The sequence below is a fragment of the Hemitrygon akajei genome, chromosome 3 (assembly GCF_048418815.1).
Source record: "Hemitrygon akajei chromosome 3, sHemAka1.3, whole genome shotgun sequence".
NCBI classification, from domain to species: Eukaryota; Metazoa; Chordata; class Chondrichthyes; order Myliobatiformes; family Dasyatidae; genus Hemitrygon; species Hemitrygon akajei.
In genome coordinates this window covers 125090795-125118694 of record NC_133126.1, presented here as the reverse complement: position 1 = coordinate 125118694, position 27900 = coordinate 125090795, and the positions used below count along the sequence as shown (strand labels likewise).

The window sequence follows — 27900 nt, the reverse complement described above, 5'->3', positions numbered from 1 at the left end:
CTGAGGCTTTCAGATAAATGTGAGGGATTGCATTTTGGGAGATCAGTCAGGGTCGGACTTCTACAATGAATGCTAGGGCCCCAGGGGATGGAATAGAACAGCGGGGCCAAGGGAAACAAGTGAGTAATTCATTGAAAACACCATCACAGATTGACAGGATGGTGAAGAATGTGTTGGCTACGTTGGCCTTCATCAGTCAGGATATTGAATATAGGAGTTAGGAAGTTAGGTTGCACTTATGTAAAACATTGGTAAGGCCACACTTGAAGAATTGTGCCCGGTTTTGGTCACTTTACTACGAAAGATGTTACAAAACTGGAAAAGAGTGCTGAAAAGATTTACTAGGATGTTGCCTGGACTTGGGGGACTGAGTTACCAGCAGAGTTTGTATAGACTAGGATTTATTTCTGGAACACAGGAGATTGAAGGGTGACCTGATAGAGGAATATAAGGTCATGAGGGTTTAGACAGGTTGAAAGCACATAGTTCACACAGGCATTTTTCCCAGGGAGTGGGTGCTAACAAGGAGTGGGTGCTAACAAGAAGTTGGTGTAGATTTAAGATCAGGGGCATCTTCTTCACACAAGAACTGAAATGTATTTGAAATGAGCAACCAAAGGTAGTGGTTGAGACAGGCATATGAGCAATGTTTAAAATGGAGTACATGGATAGAAGAGATTTATGAGGCTGTGAGCCAAATGGACAAATGGAACCGGCTAACACTGACGACATGGATGAATTGCTTCAAAGGGCCTGTTTCTAAGCTCTTATGATTCTATGACACTAACAGACTATCATTTGGTTCTGAACTTGAAAAGCAAGCAAGCATCAAAGATAACATTTTTCATTTCAGTTACTGGACAATAGTATAAATTGTTCTTAAGCATAGACTCAACCCAGAGGAATATGATCAGAGAATATGCATAAAAGTGTTCATGATGGTTTAAATAGCATTTCCAACACATGAGCACCATGTAGAAATGAGTTCAGTATGATGAAGAGTTCAAAGCCTAGAAAAAATAGACTGAAGGAAATGGAGAAAAGCTTGAGTTGATGAATTTGACAAGGATGTGGGTGAGTGGGATTCTGGAATTTAGGAAGTGCGATTATGGAAAATAATAATAAAATGTTCAGTAAGCATAATTGTATGAAATGGTGGTAGACGGATTAATTTTTTTAAAATGTGAACAGGCTTTTTGCACAATGTGCTTTTGATGAAGTTTATCTGCCAAATTGTTTTGTTCTTGTCATTAGGTATATAGTACAGAAGTGTTCTAATTAATTGCATTCACACAGGATCTGAGATTACTGTATTTGGTATTTAACTAAGTCATCTAATCAACTGTATACTTTTTTGACAGTTAATATTTTGGAACAAGTATGTCGGTGAGTAAACTGCTTTCTCACAAGCTAGGAGTAAATTTAAAAAAGGAATTAATAAACAATATTAAAGTAACGTTTGTTTTTAATGTTCATTGTAAACCGTGATTTTCTTTAAGATGGCTAAAAGATTACAATTAGCTTCAATGTGAGATATTCCTTCATATATCAGCCAGTATGCTATCAGTAACAATTTCAAACAGAATAGAATAGTGTTCTGCCATCAAACAAAAATTCCACCCTTCCGTCCCATGCTGTGTTTTTTGCTGGATGTGTTATAGTCCCAATTTTTCTGCTCCCATCCTACTCTAGTAACATGCAGATTTTTAAACAGGCCATTGATGTCTTTCCATGCCACATTGGTTCCTGTAGGTGATGTTCATTAGAATGATGTAGAATGGGTGGTCTTACTTTCCAGTATTAGGCCATTTCTATGGCGGGGAATTCAGTTATCATGTAATTCCATTATTAAATTATTTTATTCTCTTTATTATATTACATATAATGGTAAGACTTCCTGTGTTAAGTGGAATTGAGTAATTTTAGTAATGGATTTTTAAAATCATGGCTATGAAATTACTTAAGCAACACACACAAAATGCTGGTGGAATGCAGCAGGTCAGGCAGCATCTATAGGGAGAAACGCTGTCGACATTTTGGGCCGAGACCCTTCGTCCTGATGGATAATAAATGGATACCCCTCGATCCTGAGGCTGTGCCCTCTTGTCCTAGACACCCCACCATGGAAAACATCCTTGCCACATCTACTCTGTCTAGGCCTTGCAATATTCGAAAGGTTTCAATGAGATGCCCCCAATCCTTCTAAATTCCAGCGAGTACAGACCCTGAGCCATCAAATGTTCCTCGTATAATAACCCTTTCATTCCTAGAATCATTCTTGTGAACCTCCTCTGAACTCTCTCCAATGCCAACACATCTTTTCTTAGATGAGCAGCCCAAAACTGTTCACAGTGCTCAAGGTGAGACCCCACCACAGCCTTATAAAGCCTCAGCATCACATCCCTGCTCTTGTATTCCAGACCTCTTCAAATTAATGCTAACATTGCATCTGCCTTCCTCACCACCGGCTCTACCTCCAAGTTAACATTTAGGGTGTTCTGAACAAGGACTCCCAAATCCCTTTGCATCTCAGATTTTTGGATTTTCTCCCTGTTTAGAAAATAGTCTGCACATCTATTTCCATTACCAAAGCGCATGATCATGCATTTTCCAACATTGTATTTCATTTGCCACTTTCTTGCCTACTCACCTCATCTAAGTCCTTCTGCAGCCTATCTGTTTCTTTAACACTAACTGCCCTTCCATCAATCTATGTATCATCTGCAAACTTGATATGAATATTCCATCATCTACATCATTGACATACAGCATAAAAAGAAGCAGTCCCAACACCGACCCTTGTGGGACACCACTAGTCAGCGGCAGCCAACCAGAAAAGGATCCTTTTATTCCCACTTCCTGCCTCCGACCAATCAGCCAATGCTCTAACCATGTTAGTAAGTTTCCTGTAATACCATGGGCTCTTAACTTGGTAAGCAGCATCATGTGTGGCACCTTGTCAAAGGCCTTCTGAAAGTCCAAATATACAACATATTTGCATTCCTTTTATCTATCTTACTTGTAATCTCCTCAAAGAATTCCAACAGGTTTGTCAGGCAAGATTTTCCCTTAAGGAAACCATGCTGATTTTTTCCTATTTTGTCCTGGGTCACCAAGTCCTCCATAACCTCATCAATTAACTCCAACATCTTCCAAACCACTGAAGTCAGGCTAACTGGTCTATAACATCCTTTCTGCTGCCTTCCTCCTTTCTTAAAGAGTGGAATGATATTTGCAATTTTCCAGTCCTTTGGCACCATGCCAGAGTCCACTGATTTTTGAAAGATCATCACCAATGCCTCCACAATCTCTACTGCTACCTCTTTCAGAACCCTAGGGTGCAGTTCATCTGGTCCAAATGACTGATGTACCCTTAGATCTTACAGCTTTTTGGCACCTGCTAACAGTAACTGCATTCACTTCTCTTCCCTCTCTCCTTCCAACATCTGGCTCACTGCTAATGTCTTCCACAGTGAAGACTGATGCAAAATACCCATTTAGTTCATCTGCCATCTCTTTGACCCCTGTTATTATTTCTCCAGCCTAGTTTTCTAGTGGTCCTATATCCACTCTCATCTCTCTTTTATTTTTTACATATTTGAAAAAGCTTTTACTATCCACTTTGATATTGTTTGCTAGCTTGCTTTCATATTTCATCTTTTCCCTCCTAATGATTCTTTTATTTGCTTTCTGTAGGTTTTTAAAAGCTTCCCAATCCTCTAATTCCAGCTAATTTTTGCTTTGTTGTATGCCTGCCAGCATCTCCTTCCAATTTTACTTTGGCCAACTCCTCTCTCGTACCACTGTAATTTCCTTTTCTCCACTAAAATGCTGCTACTTTTTCCCTATTTTATTTCAAGCTGAATTCAATCATACTGTGATCACTGCCTCCTAAGGGTTCTTTTATCTTAAACTCCCTAATCACCTCCGGTTCATTCCATAACACCCAATCCAGTATAGCTGATCCCCTAGTAGACTCAACAACAAACTGCTCTAAAAAGCCATCTCATAGGCATTCAACAAAATCACTTTCCTGAGATCGATTACCAACTTGATTTTCCAAACTGACCTGCATGTTGAAATCTCCCATGACTATCATAACATTGCCCTTTTGACATGCCTTTTCTATTTCCCATTGTAATCTGTGGTCCACATCCCAGCTACTTTTGGGAGGCCTGTATACAACTGCCATCAGGGTCCTTTTACCCTTGCAGTTTTTAACTCAACCCACAAGTATTCCGCATCTTCTGATCCCATGTCACATCTTGCTAATGAATTGATGCCATTCTTCACCAGCAGAGCCACGCCAACCCCTCTGCCTACCTTCCTATCCCTCCTATACAATGTGTAACATTGGACATTCAGCTCCCACAACATCATCCACCTTATTTTTTATACACTGTGCATTGAGATATAACACTTTGAGTACTGCATTTGCTACCCTTTTTGATTTTGAATCCCTAATACACTGATACTCACCCTACTAGCTGTAATTTTGTCCTATCATCTGCCTGCCCTTCCTGACTGTCTGACTAACACGGTCTATAAGAAGCTGCAGCCGGATGCACTTCACACAGATGTAGTTCCCCGGGAGACTCTGGGTCTCCCAGGGCTCCAGCATCTGGCATGAAGAACACACAATAGCCATTTACTGCACGAGGTACAGTAAGATAAAAAAAAGGGAAACTTAACAGAAACTTACCCAGAGCCACTGCCTCTCTTGAGCCGAAGCCTCCTTTGAGCCAAAGCCTGACACTCCTACTCTCACCACTGGCCTACTCCTAATAATGGTTGACCCGCCTGTCCCTTCTGTACTTTTCAACAGGTGTTGTTAACCCGCGAGAAACCTCATCGCTGTGGCCTGCTCCTGCTGCTGACTGGACCGTTGGAATGAGCCCAAACGCCCGCTTGTATATTCTTTCTGTACCTACCTTTCTGTAGTTAGGTGACCAGAAATGGGCACTATGCTCAAATTAGGCCTCACCAAAGTCTTACAAACCTTTAACATAACATTCCAACTCCCGTATTCAATACTTGTTTGATTTATGAAGGCTAATATGCTGAAAGCTTTCTTTATGACCCTATCTACCTGTGACAACCATTTTCAAAGAACTATAGATCTGCATCCCAGATCACTGTTCTATCACACTCCTCAGTGCTCTATCACTCACAGCATGTCCTCCCACCTCCTACTTGTCTGCATTAAACTCCATCTGCCATTTTTCAGCCTATTTTTTCAGCTGGTCTAGATGCCTCTGCAAACTATGATAGCCTTCTTCACTGTTCACTATACCCCCAATCAGGGGTGCAGTGCTAATTTTTTAGGTGCCGGAGCTGATAAAATGCTTGCCATTTCCTATATCCTCTCTATATATGTGTCACACCCAGAGGTGCCAGAGCTGTGCTCCCCAGCAGCACTGCACCTCTGGGTATTATGTTTTAGGAAGATCTTTCTGGAAAAGCCTCACGACAGAGGCCTCACTGGTTTGAGTACGCACTGCTGCTATCACCCCCAATCTATCTCATCTGAGGTGTCTCTGGTGATTTCACTCCAAAGATCTCCTTTGTCTGGGTTTGCCTACACACCACTGCAGCCATTCTCGCCTGGATGTTGTTATTAACTGTTACCTTACCACAGCTTCCACAACCGTGCAAGAAGAAAGAGATACTGATTGAAAAAATCTACCTACAGCCTCTCCTCTCTGTAGCCTCCATGAGCCAAGCCTCTCTAACACTGGCCCTCTCACACAATAGCCACACCTACAATGCCACTCTGCTTAAACCTAACTTATTTTTATTGGCCCTTTCCATATGCCTAATTATGCAAAATCCAATTTCTCCTTTCAAAGTGTGGTGCACAGAATGCCCCAACTGTCCCCACACGATTCTTCTGAAATCCCTCTCCCACCACTCAAAATCTAACGTCTCCTGTCGATGTGTGTAACGTAGAATATCCCGCCTGCCCCCAGTTGCTTCTTTTCAAATCTCTCACTATGCAAAATCCGTCTCCTAGCAATGTGTGCACGCAGAATTTCCTGACTGCCCCCGCTTGCTTCTTTTGAAATTTCTATCCTGCAACACAAAAAATTAATTAATGAGCCCTGTTGGAACAAAACTTTTACCAGGGTTCTTCTCTGGACTGGCTGGATTCATATCTGTCACTGCTGCAAATCGTTATGATTAAAAGTCAGTCAGCTCAGCCCCCAGACATCACTGCAGGAGTTCCAGGGACAGTGTCCTGGGCCCAACAATCTTCAGCTGTTTCATCAGGACCATGAGGATGTCAGAAGAGGGTATATCCACTGATAATCCCACAGTATCTAATAATATTTGCAACTCATCAATTAAAGATGTTACATCTATTCTTGAGAGTCAATGATACTGTACTGCTTTTGCCAAGTAACCTACCAAAAATGTCTTTTGGGTCACAATTGACCCATAATGAAGCAGACACAAGCCTATAATTTCAAATCATGTCATTTTATTAACAGTATTAGCTAACTCAGAATGAATAGGTACCAATGAGCTTACAGTAACACTAGTCGAAAAGTCTAAGCTCCTGTTACAGAAAAGCTTCTTGAATCATGGCACCATGTATCTTCATCCAGTCAAATTATTAATTTCATTATGTATCCTTGATCTTAATGCACTTAACATTCCTTCAACGTAGCTAAACTTGCCACTATTTAGCCCTTTTTCCCCTTTTGTACTAAAAAAAAACTTCTCATTTCTTCTCAGCCTCAAGTACTTAATCTTCTTTGTTCTTAATCCTCTCACTACATTGCACTTCTGCAAGCCGTCAAAAAATGTGGAACTCTATTCTGACTTCTTTAGATGATCTGTTGGCTTTTGGAACACCGTAACCGTGGTTTCCTGATGAACCTCTTCTGCCTGCTGTTTCTCAGTGTAAAGTCTGACACAATAGTTCTTGACCCTTTCATTTGTTTTAGCCCATAAGACATAGAAACAGAATTAGGCCATTCAGCCCAACAGATCTGCTCCACCATTCCATCATAGCTGATTCATTAACTCCCTCAAACCCATTCTCCTGCCTTCTCCCCACCATCTTTGACAACCCCAAATCAAGAATCTATCAAACTCTGCACTAAGTATACCCAATTACTTGACGTCCATAGCCGTATGTGCCAATGAATTCTACAGTTTCACCACCCAGTGACTAAAGAGGTTTTTCTTCATCTCTGTTCCAAGTGAATGTCCCTCTATTCTGAGGTGGTGTCCTCAGGTCCTAGGGTCAGCTATGACAGGAAATATCTTCCTGTATCCACTCTGTATAGGCTTTTCAGTATTCAATAGGTTTCAATGAGATCGCCCCCCCCCCCCACCCCCTACACACCTCATTCTTCTAAACTCCAGCAAGTTCAGAGTCAGAATCAGATTTAATCTCACTGGCATATGTCGTGAAATTTATTAACTTTATGGCAACAGTACAATGAAACACATGATAAGTAAATGTAGAGGAAAAAATGAGTTACATTAAGTATATATGTCTATTAAATTATTAAGTTAAAATAAGTAATGAAAAATAACAGAACTAAGAACAGACACAGAGCCTACAAATGCTCCTTTCATTCCTGGAATCATTCTTGTTGACCCCCTCTGGACCCTGTCCAGTGCCACATCTTTTCCAGACTTTTTTAAAGAACAGAAGGAGCTTGAAACAAAAGAAAGCATTAGCATGTTTGAAAACCTGAACCAGTCATTTGCCCCGATGAAATTCTCTTAGTTAGATGGGCTACAGACAGCATAGTGTTTTTCTAGTATGGGTGATCTTGGAGTTTAACAAGCTAAAATTATACAGTCTGGCAGATGTAATAAACTTAAAATTGATTGGTCCCACCAACATAACACCTTCATTAAAATTTTGTGGAACTGTGTGGAAAAAGTGCCACCCTTACCACACAAACTCCCACAGGACTGACTGGTCATTTACCTGCAGAGATTGTGGACTGTTGTAGACCTCAATAATTCAGCCATCCTTACTGTTCCCATTAGACATTTCGGTCAGTTCCAAGCTTCCACAACCAGGAAGTCTGGGGCTACCTTTTCCACCTGAAAAGAATCTTAATTACCAAGTTGTCACTCATAGTTCTATTCTAGCATTCACAACAGAAGTCCTAGGCTCAAGCCTCACTTGAAATCAAGACTGACATTACAACTTAAAACAAAGGAAGTGGTTCACTGTCCAGTATGCTGACTTCTGGCTGACAGATAGTGCTTTCAGTTGCCCTGTCATCTCTGGTGATACAAAAGATCCTCCTTATCTACTTGTCTATTTTGAAGACTGGGAGATTTATCCATAGTGCCTTCACCAATATCTGAGTCTTATACCATAAACTAATATTATATATATATATACACACACACACACACCCAATATTTCATCATGTTTACATGACAAAAGATAATTTTTGGCATATGTGGCTCAATCTACTCCCAGACTTAACAAAATTCATTGTACTCTCAAACAATTAATATTCGGCCTTTCCTGACACTTGCCCCTTCCACTACACTTCCCCATAATTTTATTTCCGCCTATCTGAGAGGGCAGAAGGAGTCTTAGTTTGATAACTCATCTGAGAAACAAGACTTCTGGATGCAGAACTCCTTCAGTACTACAGCAAAGTACACTAGCCTGTAAATTTATCACTGAGTTGAAAATGTTATTTGAGCATTAAGGTTTACATTTAAGTTGTTGCAGATTACTCCTTGACAATGTCCTTTTCAATTAATTTTTTTTTTTAATTTTAAGATCATTACATGACTACCTAATGCTTTTTATCCTAATATTTTAATACGGTTTCCTTTGGAAATCAGAATGAAAAATATTGAAACAATCAAAGGTTAACACAGTATCCTCAGTATTGAAATTACAAGTTAAAAGCCTTCCGTTCCTCATTTACCACATAGATTAAGAATGTTTGCAGATCTATGTTATTAAAACATAAACATATCTGATTCCAGTTACATACTGACCTTCATCAATGTTGTCTCTGAGTTTATCATGTTTATGGGATGTGTGTATCAATCCATATCTAAAATTGTGTATCATATTTGAGCAAGAGTAGTTGATGAAGTTAATGAGAGTGGAAGTTTACATTTTTCAAGTGTCTCTGTGATCCATCATAGACGGTGACCAGTGTGAATCTAATCCATGTGCCAGCAATGCAACTTGCCAGGATCTGATTGGGGGCTACTATTGCCACTGTCCTCAGGGTCGAGATGGGCCACAATGTCAATACGGTAACGTTTAATCTTTTTCATTTGAACTGATGTCCTTGTTCAACACTTCCATGCATTGTTGTTTATTGTGTTTGTGTTTAATAAAATTAGACACTTACATTTCTGTGTCTTATGAGAGCATCAAACAATATAAATGCAGTTACAGTCTGAATCAGCCATCAGAACTCTCATAGTTCGCCATGTATTGATCTATGAAAATCTTCCCTATGACCTTATCGAGAGAGGGTGTGGACAGTAGGCAATGTCAGGAATGTTGTAATCAAGCTGAAGGAAAGGAGCAGATTTGGTTTTTGGGCTGATGAGGGAACACCCTGCTCCTCTGGGCCCGAGAGCAATGGTGTAACTGATGGACTCGGCCTTTGTGACTTCACTTCAATTGCTTGATTACCTGAGCTCTGGGAAATCTACCCCAAAGGTTTTCCATTTATGGTATATTTAATGACAGCTCTCTGTTAATAAATAAGTTATGAGGGGAGAGACATGTGATTCACTGCAAAAAATCTAATGTCCAATTTTCTGGGCAAAGAGTGCCTTTTTAAATGACAGAGGAAAAATGAAGTACAGAAACTTCTCATAGTAAAAGGGGGGCAATTTTACCAGAGGAAAAATATTGTAGTTACATTTGTGGTTCACAGTCTCACTAAAATAACTTAAGTATAGAAATCCAAAACCGTAGATACTGGCAATACAAAATAAAATCAGAAAATTTCCAGAGCGCTCAGTGAGTCAGGGTAAAATTTGCAGGGAAAGAAACAAAGTAAATATTTCAGGTCAAAGACTTACTGACAAAGCTAACTGAGTTAGCACAGTTGTCACATGCGCCAAAACCCATTTTGTATAAACTGAAAACAGGCATTCGGGGAAGGGTTTCTCTTTTATTTTAATTTTTAACTCTACTGTCTGGAACTCAAAGTTAGCCTCATTGTTGCCCATTAAAAGCATACAGCGAAACTGACGTAAACACATTAATGTGTTCAAAACACACAAAATGCTGGAGGGACTCAGCAGGCCAGGCAGCATCTAGGAAAAGAGTACAGACTATGTTCCGGGCCGAAACTCGTCGGCAGGACCAGAGAAAAAAGCTGAGGAGTGGATTTAAAAGATGGGGAGAGGGAAAAGTGGAACACCAGGCGATAAGTGAAACCTAGAGCGGGAAGGATGAAGTAAAGTTCTGGGAAGTTGATTGGTGAAAGAGACAGAAGACCACTTGCCGGGCACCTGCTCACTGTCTGCCAGAAAAGGCGGGAACTCCCAGTGGCCACCCATATTAATTCCACTTCCCACTCCCACTCCCATTCCAATATGTCCATCCTTGGCCTTCTCCACTGTCATGATGAGGCCACACTCAGGTTGGAGGAACAACACCTTATATTCCGTTTGGGTAGCCTCCAACCTGATGGCATGAACATCAGTTCCTCAAACTTCCGGTAATGTTCCCCCCCCCCCCACCACCTTCACCATTTCCCATCCCCTGTTCCCACTCTCACCTTATCTCCTTGCCCGCCCGTTGCCTCCCTCTGGTGCTCCTCCCACTTTGCTTTCTTCCATGGCCTTCTGTCTTTTTCACCAATCAACTTCCCAGCTCTCCACTTCATCTTCATAGGTTTCACCTATCACCTGGTGGTTCTCTCTCCTCTTCCCCACCTTTTAAATTTACTCCTCAGCTTTTTTCTCCAGTCCTGCCAAAGGGTTTCAGCCAGAAACGTCGACTGTACCCTTTTCCTAAATGCTGCCTGGCCTGCTGAGTTCCTCCAGCATTTTGCGAGTGTTGCTGGGATTTCCAGAATCTGCAGATTTTCTCCTTTGACGTTAATGCATTGTCAGTCATCAAGGCCTAGAGAGAGTCTGCACTGACTTATCTGTAGTGTTTGAAGTCCAAACCCCCAGCATAATTCTGCAGTGCTGTTCACTAGTGACCCTAAACCCCCAATTTTCCTTCTAGAACAGCTAAATGTCATAGCCTAGAAACACCAGCAGTGCCTTTCAGATCAAATTTGTGACTAAGCAGGGCTTCTGTTTGGTGTAAGACAATAAAAACTGCTGAAGGGGCACAACAGATCTTCCATGTGGTGCACCATTCATTGTGAATCCATCTCAATTTCTGAAATAGGGCTATTTAACTATATGTGAAGCATGACCACACCAGTACGTACCCTACTGAGGCTCTTGCTTAATAAATCCAACAACACCTTTAGTGACCTGGCCAAAAATATACAGTACTCTGCAAAAGTCTTAGGCACATATGTATAGCTGGGGTGCCTAAGACCTTTGCACGGTGCTGTATTTGTCAACATGGAACGGAGAGCGAGTTTGTAAACCTGGTGGGAGCAGAAGATTCTGGGAAGGACGAGGGTGGAGTGCCGCGGGTGCAGACACACCCAGCCCTGAGACACCAGGCAAGGTTGTTTGGTTCCAAACAATTTGTTTATTGATCATCACCGAATGTCTCTCCGGTGCTTCCTTCTCCCTTCCCCTCTTTCCAACCACGATTCCCACTTCCCACTCTCAGTCCACAACAGAAACCCATATCAGAATCAGGTTTATCATCACTCACAAATGTCATGAAATTTGTTTTTTTGTGTGTGGCAGCAATACAGTGCAATACATAAAATTACTACAGTGCTTTACAGAAGTCTTAGGCACCCTAGCTATATATATGTGCTTAAGACTTTTGCACAGTACTGTAAATCGCCCCAATTATTTCACCGTACTTTCCCCTCACCCAATGGTTCCTGCTTGCAAATGGGAATTGTGTTTTATGGAGTGGCTGCTCTTGAACATAGTATATGGACTTCTGTGTGAGGCTACAGTCCTGTTCCAGCCGGCATACCCGCTGGAGGAAATGAGAAAGCCAATACTTAATTGTTTACAAATCAATCAAATTTCAGCTTCTCCAGCTGCTTATCGTCTTCACTGACAAGTAGTTACCTGTCCCATCGTTATGGTAACACCCTAAAGGAACTGCATTAATAGAAAATTGACAGATTCATCTGATTCACTAACGCAAGTTCTTGTACCTCACATAAAAATTAGATACTTGTGTACTTGAAAGAGAAAATTGAGAATTTGTCTTTAACTAACCAGTTCAAAGGGTATAATTCCATGCCATAGCCCTTAATAAACTCTTCGGAATAATGCATGTGTGGTATAGGTGTTTCCTTTGCTGAGGTAATTTTTCAGTTTGTTTGTTCAGCACTGTTACTTGGTCTAATCAATCCTGAGTCATCCATGGATAAAGTTTAATTTCAATATTTAATGATTTCAGCACTGAAGGCAACAAACTGCTCTGACAATTATGGTTATTGTACACATATCTGTAAAGAAATTCCTTTGAGAAATAGGCGGGAATGTTCGTGTGTGAACAGCTACGATCTAAGTGATGACGGCTTCTCCTGCATTCCTAAAGGTGAGGAGTTTCCCAGTCTTAAGGGTAATATTCTTCATATTTCTGCTCCTTCTTTGAGAACTGACATTAAATAGTACCAAGTCGATAATGCAAAGTACATGGGTGCTAGATTGGCTTCTATAAATGACCCTTCTTGTGAACGGGTATAAGGTGAACCCAACAGAGCAGTTGGGCAAAGGGAGAAAATAGCTCATAGCCAAATAAGAAAAATGGGGCATGTGGAAACAATATGAGAGAGAGCATAGAGAAAAGAGAATGTCTCTCTTTTCTAAAATAAGAAAATGTACCATATATAAGAATATAAAATCCAATGGAGATGGGCCTATAGATTACCAGTTTCCAGGCTTATTTGGTCTTATTGTACTTTTATTAAAGAATCCAGACTTCCTCAAGTATCTGCGTTTATTGAATGCATGAGTTATTTATCTCAATACTTGTCTGACCTTCTTCAGCTCAACAACTCCGATAGCATGAAAGCTGTGCTAATCTGCTAATAGCTTCCATCTTTGCAAAAAAGACTGAATTGAAGTTCCACTCCAGAGATCCAATCTTATAAACTACGCCAATATGCCAGGTTAATACTAAGGGAGTTCTGTCTTCTGAATGAGATGCTAATCCAGGCCCACATCTACTCTTTTGGCTGGATACAAACTATCTCATGCTTCTCTAGTAAAGCTTTGATATCTAGCAGGCACCCTCAAGGTTTTAGTGGTGCAGGACTCACAGATTTTCCACCCTGCTGAATTTTATTTCTGTTACCACTCCAACACTATTTTTATTTACTCTTTTGAAAATTTTATATGATAGTGCAATAAATTTTCCAATTTAAGTAGGCCGGGGAAGTGTGGGAAAGGGGGGATTGATGGATTTAAAAGGAGCACAAGAAGGAAGGTCCTGATGTGTTTAAAAGCAGCTTGAGAAGGAGGGCCCTGGTGAGTTTAAAGGAAGAGCACAGAATGGGGCTCCAGTGAGTTTAAACAAAGTGCAAGAAACAGTACCTGGCACTGGAAATTCTCAGTGGGTTAGAGAAGTTTTACTGTAATTTTGTAGAAATGCAGTGAGTTCTCCCCAGATTCCTGATGAACTTTGCCACAAACAGATCTTCTGTTCATTGTCAGACTGGAGCTTGTTGCGTGCAAATTGGCAGCGTGCTTCCTACCATTTTTCATACTACAATGGAAACAAATTAAAATTCTGAGGGTGCCTGCCATTTATTGGGGCTCTATTACAAGAGCATGCAATAGTTATTGGCTTTAAAGAGACAGGTAAAGCACATTATTAAATGCTGGCCTCTTGCGCATTTTTAAGTTGCATAGGCTGCATCATGTCTTCATCTGCCTATGTTTGACACTCTAGAATCCCATCCCTAAAGCCCTCTACCTTCCTGCCCTTTTTAACTTTCAATAGGTTTCAATAGGTACACTTAATTGTGGAGAAATGTATACAATATACATCCTGAAATTTTTTTACTTCACAAACATCCATGAAAACAGAGGAGTGCCCCAAAGAATGAATGACAGGTAAAAGTTAGAATCCCAAAGCCCCCCCACAGCTCCCTCCTCCCACGCATAAGCAGCTGCAAAGCAACGACCCCCCACCAGTAAAAAAGCATTGACACCCCCTATAGAGCACTCAAGCGTGCAACAAAGCATCACTAAAGACACAGGCTTGCAGTAACCCAAAGACTACTCATTCACCCGGTATTCAACATACAACAAGCTCTCTCCCTCCCTAATAAGGAAAGAAGACGTGTCCCCGTTTCACAGAGAGTGGGGAGACGTAACAAAGCAATTCACTAAAAGAGATGTCAGCCTCTTTGAGCAAGTTTTAGATATCTGCTTTAGCTTCTCACATGCCCTGGTATCAAATTTTGTTTGCTAACATTATATAATACTAATCCAGGTTTTTTTGTTATTGATGTTATTAGGTTGTGTGTAGATATCACAAGTTGGATTATCTGTACTCTGGTGTATTTGTGGATTACTGGGGTATCTTGTTTTGGGGTTTTTTGAGATTCCAGAGTTTGGGAGGCTTTCTGGAAGTGTCCTGAGGTCTCTGAATTAAAGGCACATCCAAGGCACAGTATCTTTGAAGTCAGTGTATGTACACTCATTGCTCAATTTCTTAAGTTCAAGTGCACACTGAGTGTATGTTTATCAAGGTTCGACACATTGTCCATTCAGAGATGCTCTTCTACACACCACAGATGTGTGTGTGGCTATTTGAGCTCCTGTCATCTTCTTGTCAGCTTGGACCAGTCTGGCCATTCTCCTCTGACCTCTCATTAACAAGGCACTTTTGCCCACAGAACTGCCGCCCGTGGATGCTTTTAGCTTTTCACACCATTCTCTGTAAATTCTAGCGAATGTTGCGTGTGAAAATCCCAGGAGATCAGCAGATTCTGAGATATGTGATCAAAGTCACTTGGATCACATTACTTCCCCATTCTGATGTTTGGTCTGAATAACAACTGAACCTCTTGACCATATGCATTGAGCTGCTGCCACATGAATGGCTGATTAATGAGCAGATGTACAAGTATACCTAATAAAGTGGCCACTGAGTGTATCATCAACCTTTATCTTTGAATCGTGGAAATTTCTACTACGTGAGGCAACAAGTTTCAAACATGGTGAGGGCATCTTCATCTCGAAACTGAAGAAGCAAGCAATGTTTTGAACTAACAGTTTTTTTAGGCAACTGTGATTACTTGATTTATCAAGAGTCACTTGAGTTTTCAGTCTTCAGGTGCCGAGAATGATATGACAACTTAAACTTTGGAATACTTTTGTACAGTGATGCCCAGTACAATATGCAAGATTTCTGTGTTTATCAACTGCCGAAAAAAAAAATTTGGTTGATATAGCACTTTTTGTCCGTTACAACGTTCCCAAAGTGGGTCAAAGGAACTCAACTACTGAGTCAGGAAGAGGTATTGGACAGGAAGCCATAAACTTTATGGCTGGCAAAGTGAAGGGAGGTGAAGATGGGAGATGGAGTTCTCAGAGGGTTAAGTACAGAGATCAGTAGAGGAGATGTTATCGAATTAAACATGATAAACTGAAAATTGAATGAGAGTAAGTCATCAGGTTTAAATAAACAAAAAAAAAGGTGAGTTCCAATGATGATGTTTGCCCGTAAGTGACAGTATGTTGGATACTGCCCTAAATCCTTAGAGTTGTGGTTATGTACAGTGTGTTGGGATTGCGATTATGCTGTACTCTCCTCTGCATAACACTGAATTGAAGTACAATATACATTGCAGAATATGGTTGTGGATACCTCAGAACAGTAAGAAAAAAATCAAGTTCTCAAGGCATGGAAAATTCAACACCAGACCCTCGAATCATTGGGGGGAAGGTGATGAAGAAAGGAAGCAGCCCCTGGCAGGTGAGTTGCTTTACTGTAGTGATCTAGTGAGCATTCTGTGTACAGAAAACTGAATTCTGGGGCTGCTTGTTTTCGTTTCAATCAATATTTTTGTTAATGTAGGGCTTAGGTCTTAATAAATAATCCAACCATAATATTTGTACTAAAGCATGTGATTTCTCCTGCCAAGGCCAAACAAGTGACTTACAAGTACTTATAATAGCTTTCTTGATTTTGTAATGTTGCACTGGTGTTGGTAAAGACATGTAATCTGTCTGTATTTTTAACTACTTCTTCAAATTGTCTTGCTGTCTTCAAGAATTTCTATTCAGAGGCCCATAGGCTCTACGTTCCCCAGCCTCTTTTAACATGAAACTGTCATATTTGTAAGTTAAATGTTGAAGGATTAAAGAAAAGTAGCAAGCAAAAACTGCTCCAGATATCCAGAAAGGGAATGATAAGGAGGAAGACTGGGAACCATTGGGAAGGAAGGCACTCAGCCCGTGCTGGTGCTCTGAAAGAACTACCAGTTATTATTGCTTCCCAGGGCTTTCTCTGCTAATCATTTCATCTAAGTATTAAGTGAATTACCTTTCTGAAAGTTGAAATGTAATCTGTTTCCACCGCCCCTCCACTCACTGAATTTCAGAGTGAGCAGGTTCCTTCCTACTCCTCCTCATCTGGACTTGGTTTGCCAGTTATTTTAAATCTGTATCTCAGTAATGGTCACAGTGCACACGTAGGTGTGTGAGCATTAATAATCGTACAGCAGAGCCTAGACTCAGTTCACCATGGCCCTCTTTGCTCCTGCATCGAGGCCTTGCTCTGTCAGCTTTGGGTGGGAGTTGGTGTGAAACCAAGTTTAAGAGACTACTAGACAGGTATATGGAGGAATTTAAGGTGGGGGGGGGGGTTATATGGGAGGCAGGGTTTGAGGGTCGGCGCAACATTGTGGGCCGAAGGGCCTGTAATGTGCTGTACTATTCTATGTTCTATGAAATGTCTATCTGACACTAGAAGCAATTGTGCACAGGCAGTTTCCTCTCCTTAACAACGAGAAACCTGGCACGAGAGGGATTTTACTATCATGCGAATGAGAGAATGCAAGGGCATTTGCGCCAACTGTGCCACTGCAGGTACTACTGGCTGTTGGACGATTCATTGGCTAATTCACTGTTACTTTCATTAGTCTAGCTGTGGTTAAAAGCAGCACCAATGGAAGCATTGCAGCTGGAAAGTCAGTGCTGGCTGGTGCTCTAGTAAATGTGGGAAACATCCAGTCAGGCAGTATTTTTGGTGAGAAAAACTGAGTTAAATTTCAGGTCAAAGGCACTTCATCAGAACTGGGAAAGAGAGAAACTGATCTGCTTTCATGTGGCAGAGTGTTGGATAGGGATGGATATGGCAAAGGGAGTGCTGTGACTGGGGTTGCCATTGGCTCAATGGATTAACGGGGATAGTTTGAGAGAGAATCCAATCAAATGAACATTAAAAACTGTGAAATGAGGCCAGTTAGCATGAGAACAGAATCAAAATTGTAGTATGCAGAGCTTTAGGATGTTCTTTACCGGTCAGGCTGTGCTAACGGAGAAACAATGAAAACTGAGCCAGTATCACAAATGGGCTGACAAAGGCAGAGAAAGTTTGATATTGAGTCCAATGTACCAATGTAGAGTGAGGGGTGCCATTATGTTCATCAAGCTTTATTATAACAACACAGGAAGCCGCAGATTGGCAGTGGAATGTAGAATATACTGGCAGGAAGCTCAGGATCAGAACCTGCAGACTGAATGCAGGTTTTCCACAAAGCAGTCGCTTAATCGGTGTTTGTTTACTCCACTGTGGAGAAAACCACACTGTAAATGCTGTACGCCAGAATGGAAGAAGTTCTTTGGAGTTCCTGCTACAACGGATAAGAGTATTGATCACAAATAGTGATCAATACTCTTATACTCTGATCAGAAATAGTGGGCTGCTCCATTTGCTGCAGTGATGATAGTTATGAGGCTGTTCTTAAAATGGTCATAGATATGGGATTTCTCTCAGTGCTGATCCCAGTGCAAATACAAGCACTAAGAGCAGCTCCTAATCTGCATTGCTGTCAACATTGCCATAGTAACAGCAGCTGCAGGACTGTAATCCTTACAGCTGTGACACCAGTAGGAGAGCTGGCACCAGAGTGTCTCCATCACTGGAGTGAGAGCAGCTCCAGATCTCTTATCATTACTGCAGGTGTAAGAACAGCCCTAGGACTGTGAGCATCATTGCAGGGAATCGGAACTGCGATCTTTTCTCGTGGTTTGAGCAACGTGGAGCAGTGGCCTTTTCTGCAGCGAGGGAAGCCGCAGTGATAGCAGTAAAAGAGCATCCCCAGATCTTTGAGCACTAATGCACTGAGTGCAGGAACAGCGTAACAGTAGAGTAGTGAAGCTTTGCCACTGGAGAGCAGACATAATTACAGTGGTGGGGGATTTCAATTCCTGGCTTTGTTGGTGGATGGCCCTATCTAATGGAATTCTTTTGAAGAAATAGCAAAATATATTTACAAGGGCCTTGTGGTTAATGATATCTACATGGACTTGATGAAAGGCTTTTGAAAAGTCCTTCATGTATGGCTGGCCTAAACAATTGGATTCCAGTTGATGCCATGTGTGTTGTAAATTGGATCCCAGACCAGCTTGGTAATAGGAGAAACAAGGTGATTACAGAGAGCTGCCTTTGTAATTGGAAGCCTGTGAATCTGGTGCACTGTAGATATTGATGTTGGGAGATTTGTTGTTAATGCATTCACTGGGCACTTTATTCTGTTACCTCCTGGATGTCCATGGTTATTCTACTGCTGTAGCCCATCCACTTCACCGTTTGAGGTATTGTACATTCAGAGATGCTTTTCTGCACACTGCTGTTGTGCATGTGGTTATTTGAGTCGCCTTCCCGTCAGCCTGAACCATTCTGGCCATCCTCCTCTGACCCCTCTCATTAACAAGGCATTTTAACCCACAGAACTACCGCTCTCAGGATTATTTTTTTCATTTCTTTGCAAAATTCTCTGTAAACTCTAGGGACCATTGTGTGTGAAAATCCCAGGAGCTTAGCAATTTCTAAGATACGCAAACCACCCTATCTAGCACCACCAATTGCTCCACGATCAAATTCACTTAGATTACATTTCTTCCCCATTCTGATGTTTGGCCTGAACAACAACTGAATCTCTTGACCATGTCTGCATGCTTTTATGCATTGAGTTATTCTCTCATGCTTGGGTGATTAGATAATTGCATTAACAAACAGGTGTACATAATAGAGTGGCCACTGAATGTACAATAATAATTTGGATATGAGTGTAGGAAGTTTGCAGACAATACAAAAAAGTCATACATTGTAGATAGAGAGGGAGATAGTCTTAGTTTATAGAACAATACTGATCAGCCAGTAAATTGACCAGATAATGGCAGATGGAACTTTTTTGTAGTAACTGTGAGTTGATGCAAGTTGGGTGGTCCAACAAGGACATATGTTCCAATGGAGCACAGTGGGACAATCATGTGCAGGAAATAGGTTGCTAAAAGGAAGGTGTCAAAGAAGGGATAAGAGTTGCAGGCTGTCATTAGCTGGGGCATAGATTTGAAGTGCATGGAAGTCATTGAACTTTGGTTAGGCCAAAGCTGGAGTACTACTCTAGCAATGGCCTACCGCTGGAGTACCAGCTGCCAAATGCGCTGGGGAAGGTGAAGCAGAGAGATCCATCATGATGTTGCCGGGGTGGAACCTTACAATTATGAAGATAGGCTGGTTGGACTGGGTTTCTTTTCCTTCAACACAGTAATACAAAATTATGAGTGCCATAGGTAGGGTGGAGTATGAGAAACTTTTCCTCATTATGGAGGCACCTAGAGCCAGAAGGCATAGGCTTGAGGTGAACATTAAGAGAGATAGAAGGCATCTGAAGAAATATTGTATCACCCAGAGAGTGGCTGCAATCTGGAATGCACTGCCCTCAAAGATGGTACGTTTGAAAAGTATCTGGATGCACACTTGAATCATTAAGGCATAGAAGGCCATAAACCTGGTACCGGTAAATGGATTTAGTGTGGACAGGGACTTGATAGTGCTCTTGGATGTCGTTAGTCAACGCTTCTTTGTTGTCAAACTCCATTTCTCAATCATATCTTTCTCTGGAAATACATGCAGACGGGCAAAATTAGCCTTATTTCCCTCTCCAATCCACAATCAATTATTATCAGGTTGAATCTTTGATACTAGTTTTATTCTTTATATCACTGGGAAATCCTTAAGATGTTTTAAAACTAGACTCAACCTTGGGGCATTCTGCTTCTACTTGATCCTACTGGTTTAGTGACTGGGTTTGTAGTGAAGTTTTTTTTAGGTCTATGGGTGGAGGGTTTGTTTGCTGAAGCTTGTGAATGTCTCTTGTTTATGGAGTTGTATTTAATTTTATGAGGTCACTCTGTATTTTAATGACAGATCCTACTTATGGATGCAGGTGGCCATTTCAAGTGTGGAGGAGTTCTAATTCATCAGTTTTGGATCTTGACTGCCGCTCATTGCGTTGATGGAGGAGGTCGATTTAAAGTCAGACTTGGTATGGGAAATCCAGTCATGCTTGCTATAGCTCACGGCTGTTCCAGGTGCATGGTACATATGGTGCAGTGTGCTCCTCCCTGAGTACAGTACACAATTTCTAGTTCCTGCACAGAGTTGCATCCAGTACCTCTTTGCTGCCCACATTCGTCTTATTGGACTTCTATTCCTCATTAATGTGTTTTCTGTTGACAAGGTCACTCAAAGAAGGCATCAGTTTTGCATGCATACTGCTACTGTAGCAGCTAGCTTGAACCCATCAACACTACTCTGCGTTGCCTTAATTTCTCCATGTGACAATGTTTTTCGGTGTTGAGATTTGCTCAATCAGCTGTATCTTCATTCCCCACTGCCCCTCATCGCCTTTGAGGCCACTATTGAAGATATCTAAAATGACCATATCTAAAACATCAGAAGTTATTCTTCTTCATTAAAGACATGACATAAGTTCAAATTATTATTGTCTCACTGAACGGAATTCAAACTTGTAGTTTTCGGAGGCATGTATCTCACACTGGCAAAGTGCAGTTGTAAGCCAGACTTTGTAATCTTTGGTGCTGAGTGTCTGTTAACTTTACTTGCCTCTTCTCCAGGGAATGCTTTATTTTGAGGCATAGCAGAGATAATGGGAGCAGGGAGCCATTACATCAAGTCTCCACCCCCCCCCCCAACTCTCCCTGGAGTAATGTCACAGAACGTGGGTCTGAAAATGGTAAAGGGCTCAATTTGGATTCTCTTCTCCCCCTTTCCTTCCTTCAAAGCTCAGCAACATACACAAACGAAGGGACAGTTTGTAAAACCTATCTGTGGGGCTGCAGGCCACGTTAGCTGTGGGGATCTTAACTCTACCCAAAAGAAGTAAGAGTACAATATCAGGACAAGTTCTCATGGCAGAGGACCCTGGTGCCTTGGAACTATCAGTCTACTGCTCTGAACTTCCAGCGCAAGCTGCTGCTGATGAGCTTCAGATAACAAACGCAACCAGTCTTGAAGCAAACTTCGCTTCTTATTGGATTGCTTCATTGTGGGGTTCAGTGGGGGAAATCAGCAGAGTCATTTCCACTAAGAGCATGTGGAGGAGGCAGTCTGACAGTGATACTGATTCCAGACAGTGAGACAAGAGTCCTGAAGAAAGGTCTATTTCCATTGACACAGCCTGACCTGCTGAGTTCCTCCAGTGTGCTGTGTGTATTGCGAGTGATACTGAATGTTCACATGACGTAATGCCCATCTATGTTTCAGGTGAGCATAACCGGACAGTTAATGAGCAAACAGAGGATACTATCATCATAAGTGCAGTGATCATCCATCCCAACTTCACCCGCAGTAGACTGGATAATGATATCGCTCTCCTCCAGCTATCTGTACCCGCTATCTTCAGTGATTACATCCTCCCAGTGTGCCTCCCCGGCCGAATGATGGCAGAGGAAAGATTACTCATTCCGGGAAACAAAGTATTGGTCACAGGTTGGGGAGCAGTGGATGAAAACGATGACACGATCCGCCCTACCACTCTGTTGTTCATCGACATTACATTGGTTTCCCATAAACAGTGCCAGGAGATGCTAGGAAACAGAATCACATACAACATGATCTGCGCAGGAGACCCAAGTTTCAGAAGAGATGCCTGTAAAGGTGATAGCGGTGGACCAATGGTCATTGTAAAGAATGGCACGTGGTTTCTGATAGGACTGGTCAGCTGGGGAGAAGGATGTGGCCGGTTCCATAAATTTGGTGTTTACACAAAAGTGTCCAATTACCTAGACTGGATATATTCAGAAACTGATATCTAATTTTTTCTTCAAATCTGCTCCTCTCTGATTGATCTACGGGACAAAGTTATCTTTATCATCTCTTTCCAATTCAACTGCAAATGTATTAAATAATATTGGACAAATAAGTTCTTGAGATGTGAGGTGCTAAATATGTTGTACTACTTCAGTGATAGTCAACCATAATTAAATATAAATTATGACTAATATTCAGATAAAGTTTGTGCATTATGACATGCCAATAATCTGGAAAGAATAGTAACTAAATCTCAACAAAGAAAAATGTAGTCAGTTCAGATTTCTGTCCTGCTTGCTTTCTTAGTTTGTTCCATGAATTTTTCTATTTTCTTAAATGTATATGTTGAAAGTGCTGATTGAATCATTTAAAATATATTATGTCTTTCTGGGGTTTTGTCGATATGGTACACAGCTGATCAATGTACGCTGTCATATTCATCTGGTTAATATGCGGTGTTTCTCATTATCCACGATTGAACTCTTTAAGTTTAGTTCTGCCTTCGGCAGAGTCTCTTTGTTAAGGCTAACTGGGGCCCAAGAGAGGGGCAAGAAAGGCACCAACACGTATATTTTTTTTCTGCTTCATCTTACTATCGGGAACTAGTTCCAGAGAGGAATTGGTGTAAGACCAGGAAAAGTGCATATGGAAGAGGAAAAAATCCCTGAAGATTATACAGGTTTGGACATAAAGATTAAACTGGGTTGAATACAACATGGTCAAAAAGGTTAAATGGACTTGGCTGCCAATTAGAGTATTAGCTCTGACACATTTTAAACTCGACATAATAAACCTATCTTTCAAGTTTCAATTTGATTTTCTTGCTGCATTTTTGACTTAGCATACATTGTAAACCAAGTCCTCAAAGGAATAAATCATGTTTTGAATAGACAGAGCTCAAAGTTCAGAGAAGTGTGACAAGAAGCATTGTTAAGACATGCAAAATAATATGTTCATGGCTCACATAGAAATTATACTTCTATTCATTCACCAAAGACCAATAATTCCTACAATACCACATTATGTTAACACTGTCTAGAATACTGCATGCATCAGTTATCTTGTACAAAGACAAAACTATTCTTAGTAACAGTCATTTTATGCACACCATTTGCACTATTTAGCTCTCCTTGTTGCATTTGAGAGGCTATCTCATTCAATATATTTAAGACACAGTTAGATAAGTTTTTGCGTAGCAGGGGAATTAAGGGTATTGGGAAAAAGACAGGTAAGTGAGCTGAGGCCATGGCCACATCAGCCATGGTTTTATTGAACGGTGGAGCAGGCTCGATAGGCCAGATGGTCTAGTTCTTCTTCTATTTCTTATGTTCTTATTCTTCTTCAGAAATAATCTTTTCTTTTACAGGACCCTCCAAGGCCTTGCTCTCCATGTACCTATCCAAATGCCCCTTAAACATTGCAATTCTACTCACCTTTGCCTCTTACTTTGGAAGCTCATTCCAGATGCTCACCACCCTCTGTGTAAAGAGGTCTTTTAGACAAGGAAATGCCAACAAACTAAATAAGTATTTTGCACCAGTCTTCAGAAGGAATAAAAGTGTAGATTATTTTGTAAGCAGGGAGGAAGTTCAATAATCCAAGGTGCAAAGAGACTCAGGAGTCCTTGTGCAGGTTTCCCTAAAGGCTAACTTGCAGTTTGATTTGGTCATGAGGAAGGCAAATACAATGTTAGCATTTATTTCAAGAGGAGGAGAATAGAAAAGTGAAGATGGATGGCTTCATCTTTATAAGGCAATGGTGAGGCTTCACTTTGGAGTTTTGGGCCCCTTATCTAAGAAAGGATGTGCTGACACTGGAGAAGGGTCAAAGGAGGTTCACGAATATGATTCCGGTTTTGAAAAGCTTATCATATGAGGAGCATTTGATGGCTCTGCACCTGCACTTGCAAGAATTTAGAAGAATGAAGGTATATCATTGAAACCAATTGAATATTGAAAGGGCTTGTTGAATTGAATGTGGAGAGAATGTTTCCTAAGTGGGGAAGTCTAGGACCAGAGGGTGCAACCTCAGAATTATGGGACGTCCATTCAGAATGGCGATTTGGAGGAGTTTCTTTAGCCGGAGGTTGGTGAATGTGTGGAATTTGTTGCCACAGGCGGCTGTGGAGGCCAGTCCGTTGAGATTGATAGATTCTTTATAAGTCAGGGCGTGAAAAGTTACGGGGAGGAGGCAGGAAAATGGGGTTGAGAGGGAAATGGATCAGCCATGATGAAATGGCAGAGTAGACCTAATTGGCCAAAGTCCTAATTCTGCTCCAATGTCTTACGGTCTTTACGGAACTCCAAGTGCAGTCTCAACAACTTGTGAAACAGCAATAAAATGTCCCTACTATTGAACTCAATGCCCTAACTGATGAAGGCCAGCATACGAAATGCCTTTGTTACCACCCTGTGTACTTTTGCTCCATTATCAGCGAATGGCCATGCACTGTACGGGTCCTCCCCCAGTTTCAATATCCAAACCGCATTACATTATGCATAATCTATGTTGGAATCCATTTGCTCTTCATCACTCATTTCCTTAAATGACCAAGATCTCTTTGTAATTCCTTGTAACCTGCTTCACTTTCAGCAAGAACCCCTAATTTAATATTATCTGCAAATTTGCTAATTGTTCCATGAGTGTTCACAGCCAAATCATTTACATAAATAATAACAGAGGTCCCAAAATTGACCTCTGGGGCATCTCACTAGATACAGGCCTCTTGTCAGAGAATCGACCTTCAAGCATCAGCCTGAGTTCCCTATCATCGAGCCAGTTCTGAATCCATCTCAATAGCTCCTCCTAAATCCCATGTGACTTAATCTTCCAGATAAGTCTGCCGTGTGGGTCTTTGTCAAAGGTATTGCTAAAGTCCATATGTCTGGCTTTCATCTATCCCCATGTTTGCCTCTTTGAAACATTCCACAAGATTCATTAGACATGACTCCCCACATATAAAGCCATGCTTGACTACTCCTGATCGGGCCTTGACTATCTAAGTGACTATAGATCTTATTCCTCAGAATTCCCTCCAGTAACTTCCCTACAACTGAAATCGGTGTCAGTGGCATGTAGTTCCTGGCTTGTCCTTGTTACCTTTCTTGAACAATGGAAGAACATCAGCCATCGTCCAGTCTTCCAGAACTCCAACAGTAGCTGACGATGAAGCAATAATCTCTACAAGAGCTTCTGCAATTTCTTCCCTGACCGTCCATAAGGTCTGGGGTGCATTCAGTCAAGCCCTGGGGAACCTTAATGGCTACAAATAACTTCTTCCTTGTAAAATGCATGTTTCAAGAACTCACTGCCTATTACCCTCATTTTTTAAGCATCCATGATATTCTCTTTAGTAAACGAGGAGAAACAGAGAGATAAAAGTCAGAAAGCACCTAAAGAGGGGAATAAACAGTCAACCTTTCAGATCCTGAAGAAGGGTCTCAGCCCAAACTGCCAACTGTGTATTCCCCACCAGAGATACTGCCTGACCTGTTGAGTTCTTCCAGCATTTTGTAGTTGTTGCTCAAGTTTTTCAGCATGTGCAGAGTCTCTTCTGCTTATTGATTGCATCTCATACCCTCTTTTTGCCCTGCTAATTTCCCCCTTAAACCTGCTCTTATACGTTTCACATTTGAGCCTAGCTGCCTAAAAGCAATGAAAAAGAAAAAAATCCAGACCAGGGATTCAATATCGCTCAACAACCAAGGTTCACTGAACTTGGTGTGTCTACCCTTCACCCTAAAAGGAACATGCTGCCCCTGGACTCTTGATATAACCCTTTTAAAAGTCTCCCACTTGCCAACTGTTGTTTTGCCTTTAAGTAGAGTCTCCTAGTGGACCCCAGCTTAACACTGCCTAATGCACTGGAAGTTGGCTCTGTTTCAGTTCAGGACTTTGATCTGTTTTTAACTTTTTCCATAACTATTTGAAAACTAATGGAATTATGTCACTGAACCCAAAGTGCTCCCCAATTGCCACATTCATTACTTGACTTGCCTCGTTCCTTAGCTCTTTCCCCAGTAGCTTTCTCCATATATTAAGTGAGGAACTGGTCTTGAACACACCACACATATTCCGCACTATCCTGACCCTTTTGCCTGCTGGGTGGCCCAGTCGATACTGGGAACAGCACCCTAGTATTTTCACAATGGCATGCAGTTTCTCAACAGCTCTGCTTCTCAAGTTCCCACCAGCTGTTAGGTGGTTTATAATACAGCCCTGTCAAGGTGACCATCCCCTTCTTACTTCTTTCTTTCTTTTTCAATCTTTTTACTGAATTTTTCAAAGACGAATACATAGCGATCATAATAGTACAAAGGGAGTAGGATTACATTGTTGGCAAGTAACACATGTGAGTAGAAACTATAAGTAACACCAATATAATTGACCTCCCAAACCCTTAATATTGACAAGATACAAAGAGATAAAAAGATGGAAAAAAAAGCCAAATTGAAAAATGAAAAACAAAGTAAACTAAACTAAGCAGAACTAAAACTAAACAAGATACACAGGATATGGTTTGGGGAAACCATTGAGATATAGTCGGAGGATTCATCTCTTTCCAATTCAATAAAATAGATCTTCTAGCTATTAAAGTAGCAAATGCAATCATCCACCAGGCTGAAGAGGGCAGATCAATCATTGGTAAACCAAAAATTGCAGTGATAGGGTGAGGTTGTAAATCAATGTGCAAAGCTGTAGAGATTGTATCAAAAATATCTTTCCATTATTTTTCCAAAAGAGGGAAAGACGAAAACATGAGTCAAAGAGGCTACCTCAAAATAACATCTATCACAGATCGGATTTATATCAGAGTAAAAACGACCTAATTTATCTTTAAACATATGAGCCCTATGCACCACTTTAAATTGAATCAACGTATGTTTAGCACAAATATAAGAAGAGTTAACTAATTGGAAAATTTTCTCCCATTTCTCTATAGGTAAAGAAAGTTCAAGTTCCTTCTCCCATTCATTTTTAATTTTATCGGATATATCTGACTGTATTTTCATAATCATATCATAAATGATTGCTATTAAACCCTTTTGATAAGGGTACCTTCTTATTTCTAATCAAATGAACTCATTAGATGATCCTCTCTAAGTGCTGATGTTATGCCCTCCCTTATTAAAAAGGCAATACCCTTTCACTCCTGCCTGTTCCTCTGTCACACCAACAGTGTCAGCATCCTGGAGCATTAAGCTGGCAGTCCTGCCCCTCTATCAGCTACTTTTGTGTTATCACCTCAACTTTCTCGTCCTGAGAGGCATTCCGTCCCTCAGTATGTCCACCTTGCCTGCTAAGCTGTGTGCCATGCAATAGATGCAACTTAGAGCAGTGGTCCTATCTGCCTTTTTACTGAAACATGGCTGTCCTGGTTGCTCGGTTTCTCTTGCTTTGGATGCTACCTGTACTCATCTTCTCACTGTCTTCACTCTCTTGAGACCTACCCCCCCACCCCACCCCTGCCAATA

At 41.2% G+C, this 27900-nt stretch overlaps 1 protein-coding gene across 3 annotated transcripts in view; it reads left to right on the top strand.

The window, feature by feature from the left end:
* Positions 1-23237, top strand: part of proca (protein C (inactivator of coagulation factors Va and VIIIa), a) — a 31843-nt gene extending 8606 nt beyond the window's left edge. For all 3 annotated transcript variants that reach the window (XM_073040788.1, XM_073040789.1, XM_073040790.1), the window contains exons 5-10: positions 1362-1386; positions 9148-9261; positions 12527-12667; positions 15933-16057; positions 20522-20639; positions 21881-23237. In XM_073040788.1, the coding sequence (XP_072896889.1) occupies positions 1362-1386; positions 9148-9261; positions 12527-12667; positions 15933-16057; positions 20522-20639; positions 21881-22431 (1074 nt within the window). In that variant the 3' untranslated portion in view covers positions 22432-23237. The remainder of the gene's footprint in view (positions 1-1361; positions 1387-9147; positions 9262-12526; positions 12668-15932; positions 16058-20521; positions 20640-21880) is intronic.
* The last annotated feature ends 4663 nt before the right edge of the window (positions 23238-27900 follow it).